The sequence below is a fragment of the Lepidochelys kempii genome, chromosome 4, assembly GCF_965140285.1.
Source record: "Lepidochelys kempii isolate rLepKem1 chromosome 4, rLepKem1.hap1, whole genome shotgun sequence".
Taxonomy (NCBI): Eukaryota; Metazoa; Chordata; order Testudines; family Cheloniidae; genus Lepidochelys; species Lepidochelys kempii.
Window position 1 is genome coordinate 91,287,926 of NC_136383.1, and position 21,180 is coordinate 91,309,105.

The 21,180-nt window shown below is 40.8% G+C and overlaps 1 protein-coding gene across 8 annotated transcripts in view; it reads left to right on the plus strand.

The window, feature by feature from the left end:
• The window catches only part of LOC144930508 (protein furry homolog-like), a 224,732-nt gene that overhangs the window by 67,041 nt on the left and 136,511 nt on the right, over nt 1-21,180 (plus strand). For all 8 annotated transcript variants that reach the window (XM_078852557.1, XM_078852551.1, XM_078852555.1 and 5 more), the window contains 8 exons: nt 3,141-3,198; nt 5,116-5,207; nt 8,130-8,302; nt 8,776-8,936; nt 9,562-9,672; nt 11,588-11,742; nt 12,524-12,623; nt 13,776-13,944. In XM_078852557.1, the coding sequence (XP_078708683.1) occupies nt 3,141-3,198; nt 5,116-5,207; nt 8,130-8,302; nt 8,776-8,936; nt 9,562-9,672; nt 11,588-11,742; nt 12,524-12,623; nt 13,776-13,944 (1,019 nt within the window). The remainder of the gene's footprint in view (nt 1-3,140; nt 3,199-5,115; nt 5,208-8,129; nt 8,303-8,775; nt 8,937-9,561; nt 9,673-11,587; nt 11,743-12,523; nt 12,624-13,775; nt 13,945-21,180) is intronic.

Below are 21,180 nucleotides of genomic sequence, written 5' to 3' on the forward strand. Positions count from 1 at the left end.
AGGCATCCAGTACCATTAGCTCCAATTATGGTATATGAGGATACACATTCCTTGGATGAACTCCAGATAAAGACTCTGACTCCCTTGTCTGCACTGAGGCACAAGAGTAGCCCATATAGGGGTTTCAGGTTCTGCAAGACTCCTCCCTCTTTCCTTCCACATGACATATCTAGTGCAGGACAATTAGGTAAACTCTCCATGGGGCCACATCCTTTCTTCTACTTGTCCTATTAGGATTCCTGGACCTATATTTGAGACCCCTGAGTTCAGGGGATCAGAGCAAGAGTTCAGAGAGAGATTGCCTCGTTGAGATAAACCATAGTTATCTCAGGAGCAATATGAAGAAGAGGAGCAATAGGAATAAACAATCACTTTGTGGCACTATCCTCATCTCCTGAGGAGGCAGTTGCACCAGCCTCACCATCACCACCAGAGTGGATTGTGGATGCACTCCAGTCCCTCTAGAGGAAGGATTGTGGATGGATTCTGAGAAGAATTGTGGATGCACTCCAGTCCCTCTAGAGGAAATCCAGGACTCCACTCACAATTTGCTAGATATCATCCAGAGTGCTGGCACTAGCACGGTGGCACTTCTTATCAATGAGGCTATATTTAGAGCCAGCTGAGATGGTCTGGCATACACCAGCCACTTGCACCCCCTGCTCTGTAGAAGACAAAGAAACATTTTGTACCATCTAAGTGGTAAGCTAAGGGCATCTAAGCTAACAGAACCATTAGGAAAGGGATAGATAATACAGAAAATATTATACCACTATATAAATCCATAGTACTTTATGGTATGCCCGCACCTTGAATACTGAGTTTAGTTCCGGTCACCCCATCTCAAAAAAGATGTTTTAGAATTGGAAAAGGTACAGAGAATGAAGAAGAGGAGGCAATAGGAATAAACAATCACTTTGTGGCACTTTGTTTCATATCCTAATGAATGATTAGGATATGAAACAACTTCTATACGAGGAGGATTAAAAAGACTTGGACTTTTCAGCTTACAAAAGAGATGATTAAGGGAGGATATTATAGAGGTCTATAAAACTGAATGGTGTGGAGAAAGTGAATTAAGGAAGTGTTATTTATGCCTTTACATAATACAAGAACCAGATGTCACCCAATGAAATTAATAGGTTGCAGGTTTAAAACAATTATAAGGAATACTTCTTCACATAACACCAAGTCAAACTGTGGAACTCTTTGTCATGGGATGTTGTGAAGGCCAAAAGTATAATTGGGTTTTTAAAAAAATTAGATAAGTTCATGGAGAATAGGTATATCAGTGGCTATAAGTCAAGATGGTCAGGGACGCAACCCCATACTCTAGGTGTCCCTAACCTATGAATGCATGAAACTGGAACTGGATGACAGGGGATGGATCCCTCAATAATTGCTGTGACCTGCTTATTCCTTCTGGCCATGGTCAGAAGACAGGATACTGGACTGGATGGTCTGATTCAGTATAGCTATTCTTATGGAATTAAGACTCGTCTAGCCATCGTGCAAGAAATTCTGCAACCAAAGGTCACCTCTCTTCAGATTTTAACAGACTATACAACCATTCTGTATTATATCAATTTGCAGTGGAAAGTGGGCTCAATGCTTCTGGATCAGGAAGCCATGAAATTTTTGAACTCATGTCAATCACCATGTCACCCTTGCAATTCTCCATCTTCCAGAAGAAGAAAACAGCCACCACAGGAAGTTAAGCACCCAGAAGGAGAGATTCCCTCAAACTGACGATGACCAGTACTCTGCTTGCATGATGGACTATGGAATGGACTTGTTTGCCACAGAACGCAATATTAAGTGCAAGCAATTCTGCTTCAGGAGGGAGACGTCTGAAATCTTTAATAGATGCATTGCTCCAGTCATATATTTATCTGTGCTTTCCCTCCAATATTTCTTATTACAAATTGCTGCAGAAAAGCAGATGAGAAAGCATCATGGTGTTTCTTGTAACCTGAGCATGGCCCCTTCAGTTATGGCACTCTGACTTACTTCACTTGGTTTTTGATCCTTTAATCTTTAGTTCCACACAGCTCAGTAGATCTGCACTAGGAGTAGAGCCAGATTCTGTACATTGATTCCTGAGCTGAGGCTCAGAAACTGGCTGTTGAGCATTTTGGACATGATTGCATTGGGTAAGTCCAGAAACTTCTGCTGGAGAACAGGAAACCTTCCACCAGAAACTCCTACTGTTTGAAATGGAAATGGTTCTCCATCTGGGCAAGACAGTAAATATCTTCTTCTTCCAGTCATCTGTTCCCTTTGTTCTGAACTACCAGTTTCACCTTGAATGACCTGGTCTCTCTTTCAACTCCGTGTGTGTGTGCGCCAGTTTGTGATTTTGGCATTTTCTTCACAATGACAGGTCTCTCCTGAATTCTTTCATCTTATAGTGACAAGATTTTTCTAAAGACTCTATTTTACATATTTATTCTTCTTTGGGAGCCTGGAGAGTTTGAAAGATCCAGGCATTAATGGCTGGGGCATTGTTTACTATATTCCATAAAAATAAGGCCATAATTTGTCATCACCCCAAATTCTTATCTAAATTGGTCCCTGACTTCTTCCAGAATCAGTCAGCTTGCCCAAACCCCTTTCACTACCAGGGATGATTGGCCTATAGTCTAGATATAAGAAAGTGCTATGCTACCATCTGACCAAGATAAAGCCATTCTTTCAAACATCTTCTTAGATTGTAGCAGAATACAGATCAGTCATTTTCTATTCAAGGACTCATCAAGGGTATCAGACTGTCCATATTCTCAGTGCTATGAACTAGCGGGGATTCTATTAATAACAAGTGTCGGGCCACATGCCACCAAATCTGAAGTCTGGGGGCTGCTTGTTATACTGTGCTGTCTCAGATACTGGTGTTGTAATAGATGGTAAATTCCTTTTCGGTTATTATTAGTTTGAGAAATGTCAGATTGATGTTCTGTCTTCCTTATTAGCAAAGTCTGTGTCCTGTCTTTTAAATATTAATTTGTTTCATAATGTCACTGTCAATGAAAGCAAAACTAGAAATATTTTCATTTTTAATATGAGTTTTACAACATTTGTTTCTGTAAGACATTTTGCTTCTTCACTACTAATTCAGTGATTGGTCTATCATTTTTATCCAGGGAACTAATAGAAGAATTACATCCTATAATTAAGGAAGCACTTGAAAGAAGACCAGAGGTAATAAGGATATTTTTATTTGTGCTCAGGATCATATAACTATTTTTCCACAAACATCGTAGAAAAATATTACTATCTGTTCTCTAATGGCGATGGCTAACATAAAATAATGTAGCTTAAATAAATAACTAAAATTGTCAAAACTTTTTTTATTCCTTTCAAGGTAACTTGCATATATATTAATTATTTTTTTAAATCAAATCCTTAACTTTAGAACTATGTACTGAAGTACTTGCCACAGTAATTTTGTTAGTAATAGACAATAGTTTAAAATATTTTTTCCACCTTATTTTTTATGTCCCGGTATCCAAGTCAAATGCAGTCTGTTTGCTTTTGCTCAGAATGTTGTGTTGGTGAGATCCCATCAGTCAGAGAGGCTCAGTGTGCACTGCACATAGGAGTGAGAAAAATATGGTTTATCTAACTAGGACAATTTTTGGAGAAAACATGAACTTACCTGACCTCTTCCAGCCCTATGAACAAGGCTTCTCTGATGGATAGCATATCACCAGTATGTATGGTACATATTGAAGTGTGGAACCAAACAAGTGCTTTTAACCTGCAGTGAGCCTGGATGTCAGTATATTCAAAGGAAAACAAAAAGATGACACAAAACAGTGCATTATTTGTTCTATGATAGTGCTGAAAGTCCTTAATAAGCATCAAGACCCCAGTGTGGTAGGTGCTGTATGAACACAGAGTAAAAGACAATTGATAGGTATCCTAGATAATAACTGTTTTATTTTTGATCATTTGCTCTGAATTTTATATTTTAAGTATAGCTGATAGGAACATCCAGTCACACAACTGTGTGCCATAATGCATTTTTTTCAAAGTCCTACATTTACCTATGCTAGTCATACAAATGCCAGTCTTTACACGTCTGTACTTTACAGTATGGTGGGGTGAAATGTAAAGATGCAATATACTATTACAGAAGATCATGTCAAATTTAATTTCAGAGAACTTTATTCATGTGGTGTTATTCATGTATAACTTAGTGGTTTGAGTTCAATTGGCACATCATTGGAATAAGTAGACTGTACTATATTTAGAACTAAAAGTTACCATTGGGATCAAATGGTAAACAATGAGAGTAATTGTTTTCCTTCTTTTCTTCACAACGTGTTTGCTATATAAGACACAAATTTTAATATAACTGCCCCCCTTGAAGAGTTTACAATCTGAGACCTGGATTCTGCCATTGCTACTCAGGCTGAGTTGTCCCATTGATTTAAATGGGACTTCTGGCAGAGTATGGTGCTACTCATGTGAGTAAGGGAGGCAGAGCTTGGTTCTAAAAGATTGTTAGCTTTGTTGAAGGCCAACATCTGACCCTTTTCCTTATTCCACAAGTAGTCCCAGGGATTGGTGTGGGGGCAAAATCTGACTCTAAACAACCTATTTTAGTTAGGGTAACAGTTTCCACCTGTCCCTCTTACTCCAGCTAGTCCCTGCTCAGTTCAAGCCCTGTAGAAACTGAGATATTCAAAAAGCATTATAAAGTAAATCAGACCAAAACTCTCCTATTTTCATTCTTTTTTATTTTAATGTGTGCTCTGATGATTTACGACATGTTATTACAGAAGCCCATAACTGAATCACTCTCTCTTAACAATCTAAATCATGGAGCAATACTTTTCCATTGTACCCAGTTGAAGAAGTAAATAATAGTGTTCTTCATGGAAGTCTGAGAGGTTACACAAGGAATGAATGTGACCCGTTATCTAGTCCATTAAAATTGTACAGTAAATCTGTTAACTGTTTAAATAAAAAAAGTCTGTGACTCACTACTGAAAGCTGTAGTGGTACCGACATGAGTGGAGTCATGACTCTCTTTGTGTCCCTATGGCCCAACTGATATTATCCTTATTTATTCCACTGCTCCATGTAATTTTGTATTTTTCCACTGAACAGAATATGAAACGACGCAGGCGTCGAGATATTTTACGAGTACAGCTAGTACGAATATTTGAACTGCTGGCAGATGCTGGTGTTATTAGTCACAGGTAGGTGTGGAGTTGATGAGAAGGCATTGTTTATTTCCCTAACAAACTTCTGAATTAAGAGACAATAGTTTCTGTATACATTTGTCTGTTTCACCTTATGGTACAACTGAACAATCACTTAAAATTAATTTAGAGCAGCATAATACACAATAATCCCCGTAAGGGATTATTCCCCATTAGTCTTGTAGGAGGATTTCAATGACAATAACATTTCACTATTATAATAGCATACTGGAATAATCAATATTTTGCCTTGTTCCCATGTTTTCTTTAAAGACCAAATAAAGCAAACAAACAAAAATCCATAAGGAGTTTGTAAATACTAATTTTAAAAACAAAAAGATATGCTGATCAATATCTATACATTTACATCTGTTAAGTTTCTGACCACTCTATTTTATCTGAAATGCCATGGAACATCTCACGTTTTCAATGAGATGCGTAAGTGTGACACACAGGTTTGTGTTTGCATGTGTGTTCTTTTTGTATATGACCTTGTCAGTAGTGAATGAGTTAAGTTACAGGATCAAGTATAAAGCCCTTGAGCTACTTTTATAGTTGAGATCCCAAGCTGGAGACAGATATTCTAACTGGGCTCTTCCTGCAGTAACATCCTGATGTTATACAATGAGTCCTGTGAAAAGAAGAAAATGTGATTTATTAATATTGAACCCCCTGGAGATATTTAAAATAAAACATGGGGTGGCAGGGGAGGTAGGAATATAAACGTTTGTTAATGTAGTCTAAAATGTAAGGTATCACTTTTATGGAAGTCCTTTAAGATTTATAAATCAAGCATAATTTTGATGATAGTCTCTTGTAAATTTTGAGTATTGGGAGGGTAAAAAAGTGAAAGGGTGAATGTATCTGCCATTGTTATTGTGTAACTTTGTGCCAAATAATTTGACTTTTGATTCTAAAGGTTAAAAGAGGAAAAAAATCCAGTAAAATATTATGTAAAATGAGGGACATTTTGATTTCAGTCCTGCAAAAAATCTATATAGCACCTTATTCCCTCAAGATTCTCACTGAGGCTAATCAGACTGTGCACAGGCATAAAGTACCACGTGCGTGGAAGCCTTTGCAGAATCATGGCCTTCGAAAATTCTCTTGCTAAACAGCTAAATTGAGAATGGACTTAAACTTTTGTACACTACACTATTGTATGTTCTAGCTTCTGCACAGTATAAACCCTGGCAGCTCTGTTGTCTGAGCTGATGTCGCCACCATATTATAATAGAAAGTTTTATAGTGCCGGTTAACATATACAATTATATGCGGATCATTAAAGTAGATATGCAAAAGTGATAGGTACTAAACATTTCAACAGCTTCAATTCAAGGGGAAAATATCTTTATTTTACAAATTTATGATAGTGACGAGTGTTTGTCATATTATCATGCATAACTGTTAGCTGGCTATACTGATTAAGAGCAACTGGTTGAAGTTGAAGCGGATCAAGACCAAAGTTATGTTTGTGGGTAGAGGGGAAAGCAGTTTGCAGCCGCAGAGCAGTCTCCTTTGATGAAGATATATACCCACAATTGGTGAATTCAGTTTGTAGTTTAGAAGTTTAGGATTTCTTGGTAACACTAAGCTCTTATATAGCAGCAGCGTCTATGAGTAACACCTTCTACCATCTCTGAGTGACTAGGAGACTTTGTCCCATCCTGGTGGACAATGACCTGCCCTCAGTAATAAGTTGTTTTTTTTTTGTCACCTCCCAGCTGGACTATGCAGTATACCTGCGTATGAAGCCATCAGCCCTTAAACTCCAGCTAGTAGAGGATCTCCTCAGCAACATAGGCTACTGCCAGCACATCAAATCTGTCCTCCACTCTATACACTGGCTTGCCATCGAATATGAGTAATATTCAGGTCTTAGTCCTTGTCTTCAAGGTACTCACTGGCCTGCGCTCAACATATCAAAAAGTAGGCTAGAGCTCCAGGATGAGGATTGTTGTTGACAACTCTGCTGCTTGACTGTGCAGGAGACAGAACTTTCTCTGTTGCCAGTCTGAGTCTGTGGAACAAACTCTTACAGGAACTGAGGACTACTGCAAACTTCACCATTTTCTGCTCCAAGGGCAAGGCACACTTCTTTGACCTGCCTTCTCTAATATAAACATATCACTGTGTACATTTAAAGAAAAAAAATCCTACCAGTACAAAACATTCCATTGCATGCACAGTTCTCTTCCAGAGGACAAGATGAGAGAGCATCAACCACATGTGACAGATGTTACTCACGTTACTTAAAGCACTACTAGAAAGCACTCAGATGCCATAGTAATGAGGCTGATATAAGAACCTATTAAGAATAGGTTTCAGAGTAGCAGCCGTGTTAGTCTGTATCCATGAAAAGAAAAGGAGTACTTGTGGCACCTTAATAAATTTGTTAGTCTCTAAGGTGCCACAAGTACTCCTTTTCTTTTTATTTGGAATAGAGTATATAGCTGCTGTTTCCAGTTAGTACTCTGCAGTATAGCATAAAATACTGAGGACCTTTGTCTCTGGCTCAGAAAATAAAGTATTTACTTTTTGACCAAGCACATTGAAATTATCCATTTATTTTAGGTGTGTACCTTGTTCGTTTATAATGTGCAAGCATTTTCAGGGGGTAGGGGGTGTTAAACCATAACCCTGAACAAAAAATTATGATTCTGTTTTAGTATTAGAGATGCTCCTGATTTACAAGGGCTGGTTATTGGGTCCGGTTTCATTAGAGCTTTTCTTGCTAAGACAACAAAAATGTGGTAAGAAAGGGCCTCGAACCAAATACCAGTAAAATGACTTGGTTTAGTAAAAAGTCTTTTAAAAGAAAGTTCTTGAATTTTGCATATCCTTTGAAGCTTTTTAAAGAAATATATAGTATGTCTCTACTTATCATAATACTCTGAATATTTCATTTTTATTTTTAAGTGCAAGTGGTGGCCTTGATAATGAAACACATTCCCTCAACAACACTTTATTGGAGTATGTCGATCTCACTAGACAACTCCTGGAGGCAGAAAATGAAAAGGACTCTGACACATTGAAAGATATCCGATGCCATTTTAGTGCCTTAGTGGCAAATATCATTCAAAATGTTCCAGGTATGCTCAATACACTTTAATAGGTTTTGATGACTTATTTTAGTACAGCAGAAATACACATTGTTCCTGAAGTTATAGAAATTTACCATGCTAAAAATGGTATTTAAAACTGACAGTATGAACTTTTCAGAAGTGATCACTGATAGTATTTTTAAATCTAAAAATTAAATTCTTGTTACTAAAAGACTTGGTTACCAAGTTTGAACATATTTCTTTCCGGGCTAATAATTGCTAAACTCCTTGTGTACTGCTTCTGTTCTTTCATATCAGTGACATTCATTCGATGATATAATAACTTATTTTTTAAAAAGCCGTTATGCTGTTGAACTTTGCCTGTATAGTACCGTGCTTGTTTCTAATTCATTTGGGGAGGCATTTGGATAATTTTTTTTGTTTGTTTTTTGTCTTATAAGTTTAGTGTACAAATTCTGTAGTGAAAAATTGGTCAAACACTGTTTGTGCTTTTCTTACAGTGCACCAGAGAAGAAGTGTCTTTCCTCAGCAGAGCCTACGTCACAGTCTCTTTATGTTGTTCAGTCACTGGGCAGGTCCATTTAGCATCATGTTTACCCCCCTGGATAGATACAGTGATAGGAATATGCAGATAAACAGACACCAGTACTGTGCTTTGAAGGTATTTTAACACTTTCTGAACTTGAGAAATTATTTCCCTGTATTGTCCTTACTTAAATATTTTTGCCAGTTTGCACTTCTTTGCCATTAGTCCAAACATGGAATTTTCCTTGTCCTGGCTGATGTAGGCAAATGTTATCTCAGCCCAAAATTACTCCTGGATTAATTATTTTTACATTCTAATCAGAACTTCTCCTGCCCCCTTCCCACTGCTGTAATTTCAGCATGGTCCTGCAGCAAGTACAAGTTGATATTAGTGCTAAGCTTCCCATGCCCTCATCCCCTAATTGCTCAGCGAGATAGAATTTCAGTATTGTTCAGATCAACGATCTTCTGAATCAGAGTGCATTACAGTATAGCACCAGCCAAACTAATGTATTATCTCTTATGGAACAAAGGTAAACTTTTCAGAACAGATAGCTTCTCCTGTCTAGGAATTCAGAGCTGTAGGGTTGGTTCTGTGATTCCTTGAACAAAATGTTAAACAGAGTTCCTGGTGGCCTTGCTCCTGGCAGTGGTCTGAATAGATGTTAGAGTCCTCTGATAGTATTTTAAAGGATTAGCTATAACTGCTGTAGCCCAATCTGATTATTCAAACGTGTTGTTTTTTCAATTACTTTCTAAAGGCTATGTCTGCTGTACTGTGTTGTGGCCCTGTTGCAGATAACGTAGGACTCTCATCAGATGGTTATTTGTACAAATGGCTGGATAATGTTTTGGATTCACAAGACAAAAAGGTAAAGTAGGCAGAATCAGTAAATGTTTGTTAACCATCAGTGTGTGATTTAAGAATCTTGAGGTCAAATTGGCACAAATGTTCTAGATCAGCTTGCGCCTTATACATCTTTATTATTATTACTTATTAATGCATTTAGTTACAGTGGTGCTCACTAGGCACTATCTGATCACTCAAGAAAGATGGTCCCTGCTCCCAAGCAGCTCGCAGTCTAAGAGCAGGCAGACAAGTAGACAGAAGTCAGGTGAAAGGGAACAGGAACAACAACTGACAAATTATATACAAATCAGTTGATTCACTGTAAGCAGCAGCACAGCAGTAGTGGGTCTCTGAGAGAATTAAAGATGGCTGGGGTAGGGACTTTATGCATCAGCTCAGTGAGATTGTATCATGCATAGGGAATTATGAAGACAAAGCTTCTCAAGTCTAAAGGGAAATTATTGTTGGTTTTATTTCTCTGTATTACAGTAGCTCCTAGGTGGCCTATTGTGCTAGATAATATGTGAACATATAGAAAGACTTGAGTCTTATCCCAAAGAATTTACAATCTAGAGCTCTGATTCAGGAAAGCGCTTAAGGAAAGTCCATCACTTAAGTCCCACTGAAATCAGTGGAATTAAGCATGTGCTTAACTGCTGTCCTGCATCCTGTGCTTTCAGGACATGGCCCAGGTCAAGACATAAAACAAGTGAGAATAACAAACAATAGGAGGGTAGGGTTTGGGAGAATGAGGATAAAATTAATGGAGTACTTGTGGCACCTTAGAGACTAACAAATTTATTTGAGCATAAGCTTTCATGAGCTACAGCTCACTTCATCGGATGCATGCAGTAGAAAATACAGTGGGGAGATTTTATATACACAGAGAACATGAAACAATGGGTGTTACCGTACCCACTGTAACGAGAGTGATCAGGTAAGGTGAGCTATTACCAGCGGGGGCGGGTAAAAATACCCAAACCTTTTGTAGTGATAATCAAGGTGGGCCATTTCCAGCAGTTGACAAGAACATGTGAGGAACAGTAGGGGGGCGGAAATAAACATGGGGAAATAGCTTTACTTTGTGTAATGACACATCCACTCCCAGTCTTTATTCAAGCCTAAGTTAATTGTGTCCAGTTTGCAAATTAATTCCAATTCAGCAGTCTCTTGTTGGAGTCTGTTTTTGAAGTTTTTTGTTGAAGAATTGCCACTTTTAGGTCTGTAATCGAGTGACCAAAGAGATTGAAGTGTTTGCCGACTGCTGAACTGGAATTAATTTGCAAACTGGACACAGTTAACTTAGGCTTGAATAAAGACTGGGAGTGGATGTGTCATTACACAAAGTAAAGCTATTTCCCCATGTTTATTTCCGCCCCCCTACTGTTCCTCACATGTTCTTGTCAACTGCTGGAAATGGCCCACCTTGATCATCACTACAAAAGGTTTCCCCACCCTCCCTCCTGCTGGTAATAGCTCACCTTACCTGATCACTCTCGTTACAGTGTGTATGGTAACACCCATTGTTTCATGTTCTTTGTGTATATGAAATCTCCCCACTGTATTTTCTACTGCATGCATCCGATGAAGTGAGCTGTAGCTCACGAAAGCTTATGCTCAAATAAATTTGTTAGTCTCTAAGGTGCCACAAGTACTCCTTTTCTTTTTGCGGATACAGACTAACATGGCTGCTACTCTGAAACCTGATAAAATGCATGATATTATGCAGTCATATGGTCCAATAAAGTTCGAAACTTAATTCTACAAAACTGTTAAATAGATATTTTTAAGGTTTACTGTTTTTATTTTTTAAAAATTAAATCTTGCTTATTGCAACTCGTTAGTTTTAAATGTCAGCTGTTCTTGTGAAAATTATTTTGTAAACCATTGCCTTTTACTGTTTTTTTAAATTGTTTAAACTGTTGTCTGGTCTATAGGTGCATCAGTTAGGCTGTGAGGCAGTTATGCTGCTGTTGGAGCTCAACCCTGACCAGAGTAACCTCCTGTATTGGGCTGTGGATCGGTGTTACACAGGTTCCAAGCGGGTTGCCGCTGGTTGTTTTAAAGCCATAGCCAGTGTGTTTCAGAACAGGTACAAAAGAGAATTTTTAAATTTACAATTCAGATTCCCAAATTGCAATTTTAAATAGAATTAATGTTTTGTTTTCTCTTAAATGGAACATGTTTTCCATATTGTTTTCAATGTTAAACATTTCAAAGCATCGAACTATATTATCCTATACAATACTTAAACTAAATGAATTTACCTTTGCTTAGCTAATTCATGGTTAAAATAGCTAAATATACAGTGAAAGCTTTGTTATCTGGCTCTGTACGAACCAGAAGCTTTATAAACGGGCATTTCTAATCTTTGGAGAAAGTCCCATTTATAGTCCGGTTGGCGTGGGGCCGGCAGGCTCCCTACCTGGTGCCACATGGCTCCCAGGAAACAGCAACATGTCCTAGGTGGAGGGTTGGCCACGAGGGGTTTGGTGTGGGGAAGGAGGTTGGGGTGCTGGAGAGGGCTCGGGGAAGGGGGGTGGGGTGCGGGAGGGGGCTTGGAGTGCTGGATCTGGGGGGCGCTCACATTGAGCGGAACTGGTCGACGCGGGGAGCAGCCCAAGGTGATTGCTCCCCAGATCTGGCACCCCGAGTCCCCTCCTGCACCCAAACTCCCTCCCAGAGCCCGCATCCCACACGCCCGCCAATGCTCCAGCCCCACACCCCCACCCGCACCCAAACTCTCTCCATCTTAGTTAACTGGCATTATTCACTTACCTGAACCCCCCCAATTCCCCAACATGCCAGATAAAACAGATTTAACTATATTTTAAAAAATGTTATTTTAACTGATATTTACGATTCTTCTCTAGGGATTACCAATGTGATACAGTGATCATCCTAAATCTGATAATGTTTAAAGCCGCTGATTCTGCTAGGGCTATCTATGAAGTTGCTATGCAACTATTACAGGTTTGTGAGAAAATTTCATTTTAATATATTGTATGTTTAAAAAAGATTTTTCTGGTATCATGCAGCTTTATCTTCATCAATGAAATGCAGAGTGCATTTTTTTTTATTTTTATTTTTGTTGCATTTTTAGTAAAGATTTAGGGACAGATCATTTTCTTTTGTGAATCTGCACAGGTAAATTGACTTTGATGGAGCTATCTGGCCATTTACTCTAGCTGAGGATCTGGGCCGTATTGTTTCATAGCATCTTTTTAAAATATAAAAGCTAGATTAAGGTTTTCAAGTTGGCCCTGTGAAAGGGATAGTGTGTAGCAGTGCCATTCCAGGATTATCACAGGGAAAGCACAATTCTTTCCCTGCACCCCACTTTTGCCAGTAGGCTAGTAATTTGCCTCAAGTTTTTAGCGTCAGGCCAAGGTTTTGCTTACTCCCCACTCATCTACTTGGAGGAAGGAATAGTGTGGACAATAGCAACATCTACTTACCCCTATGCTTCCAGTCCCAAGATCTGGGGAGGCAATGCATTGGAGGCAAGGTGCCTTACTTTATCTTATGCCTCTGTGTGGCCACCTGGCCTAGCCCACAAATGGGTGGGATTTTTAAGAGGTCTCACTGTTGCCTAAACACTATTCCTATTGAATTCAATGGGAACTTTATTGTTGACATCAGTGTGAGCAGAGTTAGGCCAATGCTGAGCACTTCTGAGATTCTCCCCTCTGTTCCTATGTGAATGTCAGTGCTTAAGATCAATCAAACTAAAATAAAACCGTACCAACAGCTGCTGTACTAGCTTTGCACAGCTTTGCCACCTCAAACCTGACCTGCACTGCCCCGATAGTCCAGTCCTAGGTAATTTCTGAGCAGGAATTATATTATTCATGGAATAATTTTAAGGTAATATTGATCTGAATTACTTCAGCTTTCACTATGGAAGCTTATAATTAATGCAATAGGATGTGAAAATAGAACTTTGAAATTGACAGCTTTGACTGGCTCTCAAATGGAATGAGTCCCAGATGGCCAAGAATTTATGACTCTACTAAGCTGCAACACTTTAAATGATGGCACAATATATATTATGTTTCCTCAGAAGATAACCATGTTATCCCAGCTCTGTATTTAGCTTCAAATATCTGAATTTTATTGCTGCAGATCTTGGAACCTAAGATGTTTCGCTATGCTCACAAATTGGAGATTCAGAGAGGTGATGGGGTACTGGGTCAGCCTTCTCCTTTGCCCCACCTGTATTCTGTGTCATATTATCAACTGTCGGAGGAATTAGCAAGGACGTACCCTGAGCTAACTCTTGCTGTCTTCTCAGGTACAGTAGAGCACTTAACCAGGCTGGTAGTAGTCCGTAGAAATTTTGAATCCTTCTTTTAAGTAATCTAATTACAGGTAGGTCAATAAGTTTTTGTGTTGAGTTTTTGTTATGTTTTGTTCAGATTTGAAACAATGGAGTGAAACCCTGAAAATTATTCTGACTGCCCCATTGAACATCCTGTGAGGGATCACGCATCACAGACATAAGTTTTAACTATGTTTTTAAAAATTCTCTCTATTCCCTGCCCTTTCCTCATCTTATAATTTCCTTATTTGCTGTAGAAATCCTAGAACACATCAATTTGTGACAGTTTAGATACAGTGGCTTGAATAGATTGTAGTGATATTCTTGGTACTACAGTTCACAGAATGACTTACTCTCGGATATCTAAGAAAACAAAGATATATTTGGAGAATATTGGTAAGTGACAGAATTTTAAACCATTTGTTATTCAACACAGAAATCATTTTAACTCTTATTGGTCTAGTTAGTAGAGTCAATTAATGCATTTTTCTAAAATTAAAAAAAAATTGAATTTAGGTTTTCAATTCACTTTCAAGTGATTAATTAAAGGGACACTAGCATGTTGATTAAACTTAATAATCTGGTTAAAGTTTTTCTACACTTAAAGATCTCGTTTTTCAGTTTGTACTTCAAAATAGCTGATAAAAACACTGACTATAATTGTACAAGAATCAGTTTTAAAAAATAAACACCAAAAAAACATGAAATGACAGATTTACTTGAAAGAGACTGACAAGAAAATTCACATGCCGACACATTCTGTTCACTGTAAGATATAGCCCATGTAACTTCCTGTTCTCACATTCTGTGGTTCACTCTTTGGTAGTGTATAGCAGCAGTGTGGTAAATTGCTTAATGTACAAGCTTCCACTTAGTTTATGAATAAATCATGCATATCATAAACAAACCTTTTTTTAAACTTCTGCATATTTTTTAAAACTTGTTTCATTGAAACAACCAATGTTGCTTGAATTTATGCAATCAGAATTAACAAATTAATAAAATAATTGTTTTAGAGAGTTATATGTGCTAATCTACCAGCAGTCAAAATTAAACACCAAAATAAGTACAATAATAATTGAAAGTCAAAATTGGAATCCTTTTTTATCCTGCAATTCTTGGCTCCATAATCAAGTGAAATATTTTATAAAAGTCTGAAGTGAGATGGAAAGAATCTTGATTTTCAGTTTGCATCAATATGAATAGATTAATGCATGAAGACTATTTCTATATTAAACTCAAATCCCTCAAAAGAATCCATCTGTGAACATCTTTAAGGAGACCCTTTAACTTTAACAGAGCTCTGCAGAGATATAAGGCTGCCAATGAACAACAATCTGTATCCTGAATACAGTGCCATCACCTCCTTGGCTGGCAGCCTTCTAAAATCCTCATTATGAAACCAGACAGCTCTCCCTGCTCATTGATGGATGATGTCCTGGACAGATGGAAAACACATTATGAAAGCATGCTGAACCATGGTCCTGCTGATGATTGTTTAGAGCTACATGACCTGGCAAACTACACAGCTGTTCATCCAGGGATGAACACCGATCCTCCGTCATTCAAGAAAGCATGAAAGGACATCCAAAAGTTACAGGATGGGCATGCTGCTGGACCTGATGCTATTCTAACCAAGCTACTCAAAGGTGCCTTGGAACCAGTGCGCATGGGCCTACATAACCTGTTCTTAGAAAGGTGGACATCAGGCAAAGTACCAGCAGAGTGCAAAGAGGGCATTATATGTCCATAAATCAGGGCAGAGGATCTTGCACCGAGTATGGAACTACAGGCTAATCTCATTCTTATTGGTCCCTGGAAAGATTTTCGCTCACATTCTGGCTGGTAGGATGCAGCTATTTCATAACAATATTGTCAGCAATCATGTTTCACTGCAGATGGTCAACAATGGACACTGTCCTTACCCTCCAGCTTCTGGTTGAGTTGCATGGAGAATTTAACCACCTGCTTCATGTGGCACACCTCCATGTCAAAGAAACTTTTGATTCGGTTGACAGATTAGCACTTTGGGTCGCACTGAAAGGAGTTGGTGTTCCAAATGTTCTGTTATATCTGGTGCATGATCTTCACACTGAAACTTGTGCGAGAGTATGCTTTGGGGCACAGTTTTTGCTGCATTTCTACACATCCTCAGGTATGTGGCAGGGATACATTCTTGCCCTGGCACTGTTCTGTTGAGCTATTAGCTGTATATTAGGACTTTCCACTCCATGCATCAAAATCAAGGTTCGTCAAGAAGTGTTTTCAAGTCAAATAATCAAGGCTGACGATACTGCCTTGTTTATAGAGAAGTGGGAGAATTTCAGCCTTGCACTCCTAGGTCTCCAAGATGCCATCCACAAGATGGGGTCAGATGTCTCATGGCAGAAAACCAATTTCCTGAGTCTTGTAGCTTGGACACCAGAATCCCCAGTTCAGGTGGGGTTGAGTACCATGGAGAGTGCTGATGAATTCATCTACCTAGGCTGCAAGCAGAGTTCAAACAGTCACAGTAAACCAAATGTTCTTCTTCAAGTAGTGTCCCTTGAAGAAGTGCTCCACTTTAGGTGTTGGTGTGTCCCTGTGCCACAGATCACAGATTTTCAGTGGTGGTGCTCGGTTGGGGCACGAGTGCACAGTAGTCGTCTCGTAGTGCCATTGGTGCCTCATGTAGCATGCACAATCTGTCCAGTTCAGTTCCTTCTCAACCATCCTCAGCTGCAGACGAAGCTCAGTGGCAGTGCTGCCTCTTCATTTTTCTCTTTATAGAAATAGTTAGATTAGCTGTAGTTTAGTAAGTCTAGTTTATTGTTCTTCCCCCCTACTCCCAACCCCCAAATTTTTTTTATAGATATATTTTTTATTTTTCCCACTGTTTCCCATTGGGAAACTTTAATCACCACGATGCCCGGCTCACCCAGGTTTAAATGATGTGACTCTTGTTGTGAGGCAATGACAGTCTCAGACGGCCACTCATTTTGTGTCCATTATTTGGAGGAAACCCATATCCCTCAGAAATGTGCCATTTGCAGCAGTCTTAAAGTCAGGGCAATGTGTGGTCGAGCTCTCTGCCTCACAGTGATTTTGATGGAAAAGTTCCTTCAGCCTCCTCCTCAGGGAGCAAAATTGACATCAGCAGATAGTTCCCTGAGCAAAACCTCTGCTAATGGGAGTGTTCAGTCTTCCAAATTGTCTAGGAAGCAAGCCACAACCTCCCCTAATAGGGACACTCAGAGAAAGAAGAGGTCCCTGGCAAGGTCGCTATCCACAGTGCCGAGCTCAAGTAGAGTGAGCACCATTGAGGCTCCGGGCACCTCCATCTCTCTCCCTCCGTGGACCTCTGCCGAGCCCCGCCACTCTGGAATGGAGTTGATATCCTCCTCCTCCCCCGCAACAACCACTCTGGTGTGGGAGTGGGCACTGAGACAGGCAATGCTGCCCAGCACCAGCTCAGTCATCGGCACTGACAGACAGGCTGAGAACGGCACCGACCGTCTCCACAAAAGCACCAACTGCATCTGCACCAGCAGCACCGCCGCCACAGAAACAAGCGATTATGCAGCAGTTTCTACAGCACAAGAACATAGCGGTCTCCTCGGTGCTGCAGTCACCCTTGCGCGGTACCGAGGGATCTCTGGAACAAATAACTGAGCAGTAGTCCACTTCTGCAGCTCCCCAGCCCATCTCCAGTGATGAAGAGGAGGAAGTACATTGGAGCTACTTCTCCTCCCAGCACTCTTCACCCATGCGGCGAAGACCACCATGTGAATCTGTTAGAACCAAATCTCGCCAACCTCGCGAGGTACAGCAATAGTACAGGCAACCCTGGATGTGTCCTCTGATGTCCTTTCCCATGCAGTGGCCACCCTTGGGACCCATGGGTGGCATATAAGGCTCACTACACAAGGCCCTCAACCCCAGCCTGAAGGGAAATTCGTTCTCCAACTTCCCCAATCAGAGAGACGTCAGAAGCACCAGAGTACATGGTAGATGAGGAGGAAGAAGGTTTGGACCATGCAGACATTTCCCCAGCCCGCAACCCATTGTCTTCCCATGACGAGGCAGTCTTACCACCACCTCCAAACACAGTTAATGACCTGAAACAATTTCAGGAACTGAGTATCTGCCAGACAAGACATCTCCCTAGAAGAGGTGCAAGAAAACCAGTACAAGCTACTGCAAATTTTACAGACATCCACTACATCCAAAATTGCACTACCAATAAATGATGCCGTAATGGAACTGGCAGAGAATATTTGGCAGACCCCCGCAATCATACCACCTACCAACAAAAGAGCCAACAGAAAGTACTTCGTCCCGGCTAAAAGGGTGGACTTTTTGTTCTCTCATCCATAACCCAATTCTCTAGTGGTAGAAGCTGCTAACTATCACAGCTAACAACCCCAATTCCTGTCCACTCCACAGGACGAAGAACATAAACGATTAGACCTCTTAGGCAGAAAAGTATGCTCATCAGTTACACTCCACTTGCAGATAGCCAATTATTTGGCCCTTTTAGCCAAGTACAACTACGACAACTATAGTGAATTGCAAGAATTTCTTGATGCCTTACCGGAGGAAAAACATCCTTAGTTCAATGCTATCATGAAGGAGGAACAGCTAATTGCCTGGACAGCCCTACAGGCCTCAATGGATGTAACGGACACTGCAGCGAGAACAATGGCCATGGCAGTCATAATGCATAGGGCTTTGTGGTTGCAGTCGTCCGGGATCACCAAAGAGCTCCAACTCAAGGTAGAAGATCTCCCCTTCAACCGGGAGAAACTCTTCTCCGTAAAAACGGACAAAGTTCTTCACTCTATGAAGGACTCTAGTGCCAATCTGCGCACCTTAGCCATAGACACGTCTCCTAACAAAACTGTACCAAAAGGGTAGAGACACCTCTTTCCACCATCCACAACAATGGCAGTTTGACCAGAACAGAAATAAACAATGTTCACAAAGATGTAGGGCTACTCAAACTCAGTCCTCCTCTTCACAACCATCTACCACCAACCCACAGTTTTGAAGTCTTGGTCGAGGGTCTGAACGATCTCCCCCGCGATACAGCTCTATAAGATACTCCTACCCAACCTTTTGGCCACCACCTGTGCCCATTCTACCATGCCTGGGCAGCAATGAAACCGGACCAATGGGTACTGCAGATTATAATATCGGGTAATGCCATCCCCTTCCTCGCTCTTCCCACTACCCTACCTCTTTTCCCGTCCCTCTTCAGGGACTCTTCTCACGAGCACCTCTTACAACAGAAAGTGAACCATCTCATACAATTGGGTGCCGTGGATCAAATTCCAGCTCAATACAAAGGGAAAGGTTTTTACTCCCATTATTTTCTCACCAAAAAGAAAAACGGTGGATGGAGGCCCATCTTAGGTCTTTGGAAGCTCAACAAATTTGTGCGGAATCATAGATTCAAAGTGGTCACACTGGCCACAATTATTCCAGCTCTAGACAAGGGGGACTGCTTTTCAGCCCTTGACCTCCAAGATGCTTACTTTCATATTACCATACACCCAGTGCAGAGACCATTTTTAAGATCCTTGGTAGGGGTCAACCATTACCAAGACAGAATACTACCTTCTGGCCTTTCCACTGCCCCTTGAGTTTTTTTAAAAACCCTCACCATAGTGGCAGTCCATTTACAAAGGAGAGGAGTGATGATCTTCCCGTACCTAGATGATTGTCTACTGAAAGGCACAACTCGGGAAGAAATGACACACATGGTGTAGAACAGCAGTCTCCAAACTTTCTGGATCATGCACCGCCAGGGCCAGCTCTAGGGAAGCACAAAAAAAAAAAAAAAAAAAAAGCTGCTGCCGGCGTACAGCCAAAGACAGAGCAGGGAGAGCCATGCTGCCACTGGCGTGCCACCGAAGAATCGAAGGTCGGGGAGAGCTGAGCTGCTGTCGGTGTGCCAGCAGCGCTCCTTCGGCGGCGCTCCTCCCACTGCGCACCCCCAGGGATGGTCTTGCGGACACACTGGGGTGCACGCATCCCACTTTGGAGACCACTGGTGTAGAAGACAACCATCAAGCTGTTCCAGACACTAGGGTTGCAGATAAATATACAGAAATCTACACTGAACCCAGTGCAACAACTGGAATTCACTAGGGCCTACCTCGACTCCACAAAGGCCAGGGCACTGTTGCCCCATCACAGATTCATGACAATGCCAACCTCATCTCGACAGTCACTGGCAGCCCTAAAATGTCCTCCAGAACCTGCCTACAGATATTGGGTCACATGTCAGCCATGATGTTCATGGTGAGACATGCGAGACTGCATATGCGGTGCCTACAGGGCTGGCTGAGCACTGTGTGCACTCCCTGCAAACAGTCTAAACAAAAGAGTGACAATACCCTCAAAGGTCATTGCATCACTCAAGTAGTGGCTGAAACCAGAAAACACCTGCACAGGGATTTCTTTCCAACAGGATCCTCTATCACTAATAATCATGACCGATGCATCACTCATAAGCTGGGGAGCTCACTTAGACCAGTACACCATGTAAGGCTAGTGGTCACCAATGGAAACTCAGCTCCACATCAATTTCCTGGAGGTCCAAGCAGTATGCAATGCACGTAGGCACTTCCTCCCAATCATATGGAACGAATCAATCCACATACTGACGGACAATATAGTATGCATGTTCGATATCAATTGTCAAACAGGAGCTTTCTCTCATTCACTCTGCACCAGGCCCTGAAATTGTGGAACTGGTGCATTCACCACAACGTACCCATCTCAGCATCTTATCTCCTGGGGTGTCAGAATATGATGGTGAACACACTAAGCAGATACACTTCTCTGAGGAACACAAGTGGGAAATACACGACAGTGTCCTCCAATTGGTATTCCAAAAATGGGGCTATCCATTTGTATACCTGTTCGCATCAGTAACAAACCACAAGTGCCCACTTTTCTGCTCTAGGGTGGGACTAGCACCCAAGTCACTAGGGGATACATCACTCATGTACGCATTCCCACCGATACCTCTAATCTCATGAGTCGTTCACGAGATACGGACTGACTAGGCCCATATCTTACTAATTGTTCCAGTGTGGTCCAGACAGACTTGGTTCCCTTATCTGTTGCGCCTGGCAGTATGAGTGAGCAAGTTGCAGCGCTGTAAATTGCCAGTGTAGACAAGTCCTATATTAGGCCTTACTGTGCTCTCTGCAACAACAC